We start from the raw sequence: 10,961 nt of genomic DNA on the forward strand, positions 1-10,961 counted from the left end.
CCAATGAAAGCATTCAAATGCTCTAAAGCGAGCTTAGACTCATCAAGCTTCAAGTTTACCAACTTTTACATGAGATGTAACTAATTGACATGAGTTGTATTCTTATACGTAGCCTTGAGTTTCTCCCAAAATGCATAGGCAATAGCAAGTCCCTTGATATCAACCAAGGTATCATCTGTGACAACCATTTTAATGTAAGTAAGTAATGGCCTTTTTATTCATTTTAGCCCAATCCTCATCTGACAAAGCAACATGCTTATGTTCTGCCAAGGCATCATCACAATCCTTCAGAAAGAGTATACCCTACATACGATCTTTCCAAATATCAAAGCCATTGCCATTAAATTACAAATCTCAAAAGAGATTCTTTATATCAAATGTAGATGCACTTTGAGGAGATGTAAGTAGATCAAGATGTTGATTTGCTTGTTACATCTTCAGATCCACATGCTATGACAGTGGAGGATATGTAGATTACTAAAAGGGATGTGATAGATGCTTTGTTGTCAGCTCATGATGGTTTGTCACAATCATGGATTGTTGACAGCGGTGCTTCATTTCATGTAACTCCATCTTTAGAGTATTTTTTTTCTTACGCAGAATGTAATCTTAGGAATGTCTATATAGGCAACAACCATGCATGTGATATTGAAGGAATGGACACCTCGCTCTTGAAAATGGTCAAAAACTCATCCTTTATGATGTTAGGTATGTACCTGGTATTAAGAAGAGTCTACTTTTTGTTGGGTAGCTAGAAAACAAGGGTTACTTCATAACTTTTGGTGGTGGAATGTGGGAGATACAGAAAGGGTCTATGCTAGTCACTAGAGGTGGTAAAAAAGAGACTCTATATTATCTCTACTACAAGCCACTTCTTGGAAAGCTCATTGCAATTGTTGAAGTACAGTCACACATGGAGTTATGGCACAAGTATCTTGGACACATGAGCCAAAAGGATTTGTAAGCACTTTCTTCACTTGAAAGAGTTGATGTGAAAAACCCAAAGCTTGACTTTTGTGATGATTGTGTTTTGGGAAAACATGTAAAGAGCTCATATTCTCATGGAGTAGTTTAGCAGCCAAATAATGAGGTCATTGACATTCCTTTGGATGTGGATCCATTACCTGATAACACACATCATTGGATAAGGTCTACTCATATCAAAAGACCTATACAAAGGTTTGATTCCTCTTTGAAATGCATTTTACTTAGAGACAAGGGTGAGCCTCTTACGTATGAAGAGGCATTATCATGTGAGTTAAAGAAAAAGTAGGAGCTAGCTATGTTGGAAGAAATGAAGCCATTGTATCAGAATGATACTTGGGATTTGGTTCCATTACCCAAAGACCGAAAAGCTATTCTTAACTAACGGGTCTATCAAATCAAGTGTGTGGATAGCAAACCAAAATACAAAGCAAGGCTTGTAGCTAAGGTCTATACACAGAAAGAGGGAATTGACTTTCAGGAAGTATTTTCACTTGTTATCAAAATGACCACTCTTTGGGTATTGTTTGCCATTGTAGCATTTGTGGATCTTGAACTCGATCAAATGGATGCTAGTATTGCATTCCTACATGGTGATTTAGAAGAAGAGTTGTATATGAAGCATCCAGAAGGCTTTGTTATACAAGGAAAGGGGCATTTAGTGTGTAAGCTTAAGAGAAGCTTGTATGGTTTGAAACAAGCTCCTAGACAATGGTATAAAAAGTTTGATATCTTCATGCTCTCACATGGGTTTAAAAGAAGTAATGCAGATCGCTGCCTATATATTAAGAAAGCTGATGATGAAAGCCATCTTATACTTGTACTTTATGTGGATGATATGCTCATTGCTGGTAAGCACAAAAGCCAAGTTAATTCCGTTTTTTCCATAAAGGACTTCGTATTGTTGAACACATTTTGGGCATGCATGTGACAAGAGATAGAGAGCAACAGCTCTTGTTTCTCTCACAAGAAAAGTACATCAACAAAATCCTTGACCGTTTTTCTATGGCTGATGTTAAGCCACTTGGTGTTCCTTTACCATCATATCTTAATCTTAGTAAAGTAGATTGCCCAAAAGATGATACAACAACAGCCAGCTCTATGGAGGGTATTTCTTATGCTTCCACTTGTGGTTCACTCATGTATGCTATGGTTGCCACTAGACCTAAATTGCTCATGCAATGGGAGTTGTGAGCAAGTTTATATCAAATCCTGGCAAAGCACATTGAGGAGTGAAATGCATCTTACGATACCTTAAGGATAAACAAAGAAAATGTATTTACTATGGAAAGGGTACGTTAGATCTGCAAGGATATTGTGATGCAGACATGACAGGTGACTTGGATACTCGCAAGTCTAGTAGTGGGTAATCTTAACCGATGGGGCAATTTCATGGTGCTCTAGATTGCAAAAGATAGTATCACTTTCTATTATTGAGGCTGAATATATTTCAACCAACCACTAAAGCTTCGAAAGAAGCTGTATGGCTTGGTCATCTGGTCAAGGATTTTGGACTGCCCACCAAAACACATGTACTTGGATGTGATAGCTAGAGTGTGGTATGCCTAGCTAAAAATGCCATGTTTCATGCACATACCAAACATATTGATGTTCAATATCATTTCATCAAACAAGTTCTTGATGATGATCTAGTCACACTAACTAAGATCAAAACACAAGATAACCCAACATCTGTTCTCACTAAAAGTCTTGCAAAGGCTTAACATGAGCATTCCATTCGACTAGTGGAAGTTGGTTAAAGGTTCACTTACAACCTTTAAGTGGGAGGTGGTTGGGTGTAAAGGCCCTTACGCTACTCCCATGTGTATATTACTTTACACATGTGACCTCACCCTTGCGGGCGTAAGTGTACCGTACCCTAAGTATAAATACATTCTTTTATTCTTTGTGTATACCACACTAGTACACACTGATCCGTCACTCTCACTCTTGCACTTACTAATTGTTCACTCAACTACTACTGCACCTCGATCAATGCACATACTCTATTTTGCTTCCACTCGCACTCTTCAAATGTAAAGGAGTCTTGTAGGTGCACAGAAACTCACTGGCTCCTGGTGTACAAACATGCACTACTGCAAGTCCCCCAGTAACTGGAAACCACCTTTTTCTAATGCAAATAACCTCAAGCATGACACCTTTAAGGGCACCTGCAGCATTATTTGTCTATGCATGATTTGACTTCCAAGAAAACTTTCAAGATGCAGTCTCTTGTAGCTCTTTGCTCTTTAGATTCAGCGGGTTATGCTTGATCTTATTATGCCAATTTCATAATCTGTTTTTATTAATGATTGTCCATTAATATCTCTCCTCCCTATCCCTATCATGCCAATAACTAAAGCTATATACATGGTGTGAGTTTATTATAATCTACTTCATAAGAGAACCCAAAATTTACGTCAATATGGTGAAACTCATAGTGTTTGGTATACGACTGATTCTCCCATGCAATCCCAAGCATTTTACTGTGGTGTGGGTTTCCATAGATCCGAATCTCCAAACAGTCTTCCCAGAACAGTTTATCTTGATGTGAATCTCCAAGGAATTCCCTAAACATTTTACCTGGATGGGAACTGGAGATAGTTAAATTGTCTGGTACGACTGAATATCTCACCAAAACCCAAGCATTCTACTGTGATGTGAAATTAATTGCTGTGTACCTGAATCTCCCACTAGTTCCCCAAGCATTTCACCTTGATATGAATTCTATTGTGTTGTGCTGTCGAAGCTCCAAGTAATTTCCCACCTAGATGTGAATTGGGGATGGACAAATTGTCATCCCATTCTCATGACATGTGAGCTGATGGATATTCAATACAAATGGCATTTTCTCTTACCCATTTGCATAAAATAGTTAGGCCTTAGGACACAGCATAATCAGCTCAGGAAAAGAACAACTTTTTCTAAACTTCTTTGTGTAAACTCAGTTCGTGGACCAAGATTTGTCTTTTCACACGAGGACAGAGTGAGGGCCTTCACTCTTATGTACACAGTTGTTCAATTACACTGCTGATGGAAAAGAGAGTGATCTTAGGGAACTAGAAATCCATCCAGGAAAGAGAATAAGTTCTGTTGTATACGAAAAGGGCAAATGCAAACTCCATGTCTGACAAGTCTTTACAAATACATGATACACCGGAAATGCTACTTCCAACACCCCAAATGAAAAAAGGGAAAATAACATTTTTAAAAACCTTTTTGAATAAGGTTTTGTATCTCCAGCATTGCCTTTAGTCTAGAGCCTGCTTCAAGATAACCTTTTTGTTGTTGTCTGCTGACACAGATCTATGCATCCCTCTGGCAGATTGATTGTCAGCAACAGTACCACAGTACAATGAGGTCATTATTTGAGCTTGTGTGCAGAATCCACTCTGGTTATCTATACCGCAGCAGGTCACCTATTCTCGAATCTTTTGTACACCTACCCAGCGAGCATAGTCCACCCACCTGAACAAAACACCAACAAAGTAACATTTGCTTTTTGAATGAAATCTAACAAGCAGGCACATGGAGCCTCAGACGTCATGTTTTTGAGAATGCATGAGTATCTATGTCCTTAAATTGCAAACTAGTTGGAAATTGAAGATTAGATAAATGGATGCCAAACTTACATCAGCGAGCCGAGGAATGTATTCCCTGTCCTGACCGCAAAACATATAACACTGAGTGCTAGTTTCTGATTATGTAGCCATGGTTCAAGAATACGCTGCTCAATAACACCAGCCAGTATTTGATATCTACAGCATTGAAAATGGAGTCAGAACAATGGCAATCATAATTGTGTACATGGGCTTAGCAGCAGTATCGTGAAATCAACAACACACCTCAGATTACTTGACACTGCCATGTAAACACCATAGGCTAAACTAGTAGACAAAATAGGTACATCCTCTGCCTGCCCGGCAAAGTCTTTGTCAATTGCCTTCCTCACATTAATAAGTGCATTAGTTACTCCTGTTCCAACCTGCATGAATTGGAAATATCAAATACTGGCAGCATGACACATTTTTGGTTATAGATACAAACAACCAACCAATGGCTAGTTACATACCAGTGATGCAGAGGTCCCTACGCACAACAGCTTTGCACCATTGCGCTGCAGAGCATAATTCAAAGTCATTCCATTAAGGAAAAACAAATCACGAGAAACAGTATCTAAGTATATAATGCACTCAAACCATCTGATTGTGATAACTCAATTTACCACTATGGCACCAATGCGCTGTAAGAATGAATAAGATGTCCCTCTGAGTGCAACCTACATGGCAAACAGTATTTTCAATCAGCTTTAAACTATCACAACATCCCTGGCACCCAATCAACAAGAATGATAGTTAAACCTGAAAAGCATTATCTGGACACCCATGGAAAAACTTAGCAATGGCCCCAGCTTGAGTAGAAATGGGAGCCCGTAATGACACTGTTGGAGCAGGTAGCCATACCAACATGAAGTCTGCAATCAATGCCATCACCTGCAATACACACATCAATCTCTCTCTCTCTCTCTCTCTCTCTCTCTCTCTCTCTCTCTCTCTCTCTCTGTGCTGTGCACATTTTCCTTCTCAAGTTTTGGGACATGGTGGACACATTTTTGGCATCCAATGTTTGCCAAAACCATTTTTGAGAACCAATACAAAAAGCTTCAACCTGAAAATATGCTGGTTTTGTAACGAAATATTTGAATGGCACTTCACCGATATATTAACTATAATGGGCTTTAACTAATCAATTATAAGACCTCTCTGAAGATTTAAAGGTTTTTTCCTAATTTTTGCAATTTACTTGATACTAAACATCAGTTTTTGGTGAACACCACTGGCATCGCTCTGGCCGGAACCTTAATCATTTGGGCTGTTGGGTCCTGCACCAGCTGTGCGTGTCAGGGACTAGGAATCCTGCTGCTTCAGTGGAAACATTCTCAGATCCTCCTCTTTCTTCATTGAGTTGCACTTTCAGCCCTCTCTGCTCTCCCTGTGCATTCATTTACAGCAATGTGGCATCTCTAGTTTTCTGCTCCAGCAGTGCACCATTCTGTAAATTAGCTGTCATCTACAGCCTTCTCTGTGTATGTGTGTGTGTGCACACGTGCATGTGCGTACATGCATGCACATGCACACGTGTGCAAGCTCTCTTCTTTCTACAAGACAATGATTTCAAATTTTCAGATGCATGCTTTTGAGGCAAAATGGGAGAACAGGAAAAAGACAGGATGTTGCTACAAATACTGTTCTTCTTAGTGTTTTCTGGACAGCAAGATTCAACTGAAGTCAGTTTGTATAACATGCATCATGCACTTCAGGGAGATTTTGTGGAAAGAAGAGCAAAACGGACAGACCCTTTACCCTCTTTTAATTAAAATGTCATACAACCTACAACTGTGACGCCCTTGAAAAAATATTATAAAAGAGCCATCACAACTTTCAAGGCAAGATGCCCTCTGCACAAATGGTGTGAGATTATTGGTAACTTTTTCTTGAAGCAATACATTTTGCCAATGATGTTTCTAATATGTTTTGTTTATACATAGTGAGCATATGCAATTTTGATGCTTGAGAGGCTGCTGAAAAGCACAAGCAGGTAAAAGCTTTCTTGCAGGACTCTTTTTCACAAGCACTAGTAACTGCTTGGTTGTAAGCACCAGGCAGTCATCGAAAGAATATAACATTCCAAAACTTGAGGGGCAAAGGAACAATCTTCCATAACATCTTTGGAACTATTAATACTCTCATGCAAAGTAGCATCAGTCCAGAAAATTCAACAGTAAAATACTGCTGATCAACACAAGATCCCAATGGCCTCGTAATACAAAATCCCAATAGCCTCATAACACAAACCAGTAGCAAACTAGGAGAAACAATCATGCTCCTGCACATGAGAGAAACAATTTGATGTAAATTAAGCAATGTGTCAGTGGTCACTGTAAAGATAGTAGTGGAATCGGCATAAATACCACATCAGCAAAAACGAAATCCAGTTCCTTGGAGAAATTTTCTCTGCGCCTCTCCAGTTCAGCTGCTGTCTGTCCACACCAAACACAAAAGACCAACAATCACAGAGTATGATATGAGATTTGGAGGTAATCTGCTGCTCAACTGTAGCAATGCAGTTTTGTTCTGTGTATTTTATTTCACAAATTCAATACTGACAATGTAGAGCACAAGAGAAGCCAGTCACCTTAGTGAATATGCCAACACCACATTCGATTGCAACCTTGGTTAGGAAAAGATCATCAGCCAGTAACCTTTCTTTGAAACCTCCAAACTGAAGAAGCCATCGGAAAATTGGATTTGTTTGAAGCTCAAAATACCGGTGAACAATTGCAGCAGGGATTCGGCCTTGCTGTATTGCAGAAGCCAAATCTGCAGGTAAATCGCTCAGAGCTTTTCCAAGACTATACAAGGCCAGAATAGCTTCTGACCGGTTTTTCTCGGAGTCACTTTCATCAGGTGCCCCACCAGAGTCCCCACCACCACCTCCACCTGTGCCTGCTCCATCATCGTCACCATTTCCATCATCACCACTAGCTAGCTCACCAGGAAATGCTGCTGAAGATGCATTCAAGCATACCCGTGAAGATCGATAATACGATTTTTGCAAAACTCTCTTGCTTTTGGAGAAGCATGCAGAGCCAGGAGCAGAATTATGCCAAGAGTCGGACCCATACAGATCTGAAACGAGAACACAGGGGCTGGAATAAAGCTTATTCGGGTTCGACGACAATGTCAACAAAGCTGAAGATGAAGGTGAATTTCCAAGCGGAGAGGACAGTTGTAATATCGTCAAACTCAGTGACATTGTGAAGGAAATCTGTGTACGATAATCAGATGTACCCAGGCGCAACCCCTGTGGCAATGACCAATAGCAATAACTTTTTTAATGATTGTGCATCAGTGCAACATACCTCATCAACAACAAAGAGATATACATTGTTCAATGTTTACTCCCTATTAACTGTCATATGGACTAAGGGTATGTAGAGCACTCTCATTTGTTTAGTCATTATTGACTGAAATGGATCAGCATCTACAAAGTGAATATATATACAATTTGCCAAACTTCCATCAGAATGAATCTTGCCAAAAGATCACCATCACACTTTTCTGTATTGTGATCATACATAAAACTTGGATCACAGCTGAAACTTTATAACAGTGTATGGGATGAAGCTATTTCTGTCTTCTTGAAATCGAGGATTGACGAAAGGTTCTCATTCCAGAGTGTGCAGTTTTCTTTTCCTTGTGCTATTTTGGCCTCAATCAGCCCTTGCCACACAGTTTCAAACTCAGTTTGTAGCAGACCTTGCATGATCTTGGTTCCAAACCATTTTTCTTTCTTAGATATGTGATAATAAAAACTGCCAAAACCAGAGATTTCTTCCGTAACAACAGGCTTTTCGCTTGAGGAGCGAGATCAGATAAGCAGGCAAAGAAAAAAGTAGCCAAGCAAGGCACCTTGTGAGATTCTGTCGTTGTCGTAATGGAGGAGCGTCCGGGTAGCTGCAGCAAGCCTGCGGTACTGGGAGGGTCTAGTTCTGCGGTTGCGTAAGAAGAGGAAGGAGAAGGCGCGGGCGGCCTTCCTCTTCTTCTTCTTCTTCTTCTTCTTCTTCTTCTTCGTCTCTCTCAGAAAGAGGTGCTGGCGATCTTCTTCTTCGTCGTCGTCCTGTAGGCGCTCTCTCTCTCTCTCTCTCTCTCTCTCTCTCTCTCTCTCTCTCTCTCGGAGAAAGAGGTGCTGGCGATCTTCTTCTTCTTCCTCCTCCTCCTCCTCTAGGCGCTCTCTCTCTCTCTCTCTCTCTCTCTCTCTCTCTCTCTGTGCGTGTCTGTGCGTCTTTCTTCTTCCTCCTTGGCTGCCTGTTTGCGGCGAGAAAGGATTCACCTCAGATGTAGATGAGAGGGTATTCTGTGCTGCGACCGCGCTCTCCTTGTCTGCCTTTTGCTGCTTCGTGCTGACCTGGACCCTCCTGACCATCAAGCCCCAACGAACCGTCCAGCGTGGCATCCCGCGTGGCGGGAATCTTGAATGAATCTGCAGGTATTGGTGCCCCTTCCGTGCGACAGCTTTTTAAAATAAATGGAAAATCGGCCTTCTGATTAAAGCTCAACCACATATGAGTCATGACCTTTCGTTGGGCCTTCCCTACTCACGACACACAAAAGGGGGGGTTCCCACGGAAGACTTCTGGTGTTGGAGTGAACCACTCCAAAGTGTTCAAGCTTGCATCTTCCACCTTCCTTTTCAAGACGTGAAAAAGATTTTTGCTCGTATTCGTTGAATGCCAGGGCCCACGCTTTACATCGAGACTCGTAGTCGAGCACCACCCAAACCCTTCACTGCCAAATGTGGTTCCATTCACAACTTCCGTCTTGGTGACAAACCAAATGGGGCCATAATCACTTTTTTACACTGTTGACGATGCCTTCATCGTTGCCCATGAGTATGGAACCCTTTTTTGTAATGTGTTTTTCTGCCTTTCACTAGATATGAGATGACCCTGTTGTTTCTCGCACGAAGGTGCAAGCACCTCAGAGCCGCCCAATCATGGGACTCAATGCAAAGACCTGTCACAACACATGAACCCTACCCAACCATCTAGGTCGTCGCTCGTTGGTGTGAGTATGGAACCCTTGACTTCAAGCTTAGCACACCATCTCATTACCACTCAAGCTAGTGGGTCTTGACATTTTGCCTTTCTTTTAGATGAGGCTTGGTATATTGATGCTAGATCTTTAATACAATTCCATAAAATAGCAACTTTTTTTTAATGTAAAAAGATATAGTATTACTGTGAACATCACCAAAAGGAACACAACTTAAATTACTGAAGCTTGGTGGCATGTGTTTGCTCATGGCTTAGGGTTGTTCGTTATGCATGTCAAATCAACTTATAGGAAACATCGTGATCACGATAATTTGTGCATGGATACGCAACAAATTATAAAAACAAAGAAACAATATCTTATGGTAAACCAAACATCTTGATAATAAATAAATTGCCTTGTGGGAATTCCCTCCTAGACTTTCTTTGAGGTTCGACACAACAGGGCCAAAGCTAGGAAGTATGAATCTCAAAGAAATAGAACATAACAACGATGTGAAGACAGATAACACTAGTTCAAGTAATAAGTCACAAATGTTTTGAGGGAACATTCTATTCTAGGCTACATCACCTTTATCCACATATAATACGTAAAGGATTCAGAATCACATAAAAAGTTCATCACAATGAAATATCCCTTTTTACACTATGCTCAAGAATCTAGTAGAGGATAAAAGGAAGAGATAGTGTGGAAAGTAAGTTCAAGTAGATCTTGATTGTAGCACATTTTATCCAAAAGGAATTCTTGAAGTTCTATATCATTAAACTACAATTTATTGTCCAGAAGGAATTTTCATTAATTGAAATGCAATTTTAAATTTGGCTTTTATGACTATTTTGATAAGTTGAAAGAATTTAGTAGCATTTTAGTACACCCATCGCATTTGGCTTATGAGAGGCAAACTTGGGAATAATGTGTTTCAAGCATTGAATAAATTTGAGACACTCTATTAGATGTGGTTATAAGGTGTTTACACAAGACAACTAATAATGTTTTAATACAAAAGCTATGGTTCAAGGCATTTTTCATTATAAAGGAAATGGACATCATATTTATTGTAAAGAAGTATTAAAGATGTAAGGGTGAACTTGAGGTTACTAACGTGCTAATGTTCTCATGAACACATGTTAGAACACCAAGTGAGGACAAGGGGCTTTAGAGTTTACAAAAATGTTAAGAGGGAGGATTGAAAAGAATGTGGGGGCAAAGTATAAATGCACTTTCCAAGCACATGCTATGACATCTAAGGTGAGAATCAAGGACTCATGGTGGCTGTGGACATTAAGATATCACTTAACCTATCAAACCTAGAATTGTGAGATCAAAATGCAACGACACCCATAAACAAACCATCTTTTTAAG

General features: G+C 40.1%; 1 protein-coding gene across 1 annotated transcript; it reads right to left on the minus strand.

Annotated features, from left to right (window-relative positions):
• Window positions 1-4,059: 4,059 nt before the first annotated feature.
• Window positions 4,060-8,901, minus strand: LOC148008336 (protein RETICULATA-RELATED 4, chloroplastic-like). The gene is made up of 9 exons (XM_087674307.1): window positions 8,457-8,901; window positions 7,180-7,848; window positions 6,956-7,024; window positions 5,346-5,477; window positions 5,210-5,263; window positions 5,057-5,101; window positions 4,830-4,969; window positions 4,617-4,742; window positions 4,060-4,452 (listed from the first exon to the last, which is right to left on the minus strand). The coding sequence occupies exons 2-9, from the start codon at window positions 7,798-7,800 to the stop codon at window positions 4,404-4,406; spliced, it is 1,236 nt and encodes a 411-aa protein (XP_087530433.1). The 5' UTR covers window positions 7,801-7,848; window positions 8,457-8,901; the 3' UTR covers window positions 4,060-4,403.
• Between the last annotated feature and the right edge of the window lie 2,060 nt (window positions 8,902-10,961).

Source organism: Lygodium microphyllum, unplaced genomic scaffold, assembly GCF_053477565.2.
Source record: "Lygodium microphyllum isolate KBCC unplaced genomic scaffold, Lygodium_microphyllum_v1.1.10 scaffold_185, whole genome shotgun sequence".
NCBI lineage: Eukaryota > Viridiplantae > Streptophyta > Polypodiopsida > Schizaeales > Lygodiaceae > Lygodium > Lygodium microphyllum.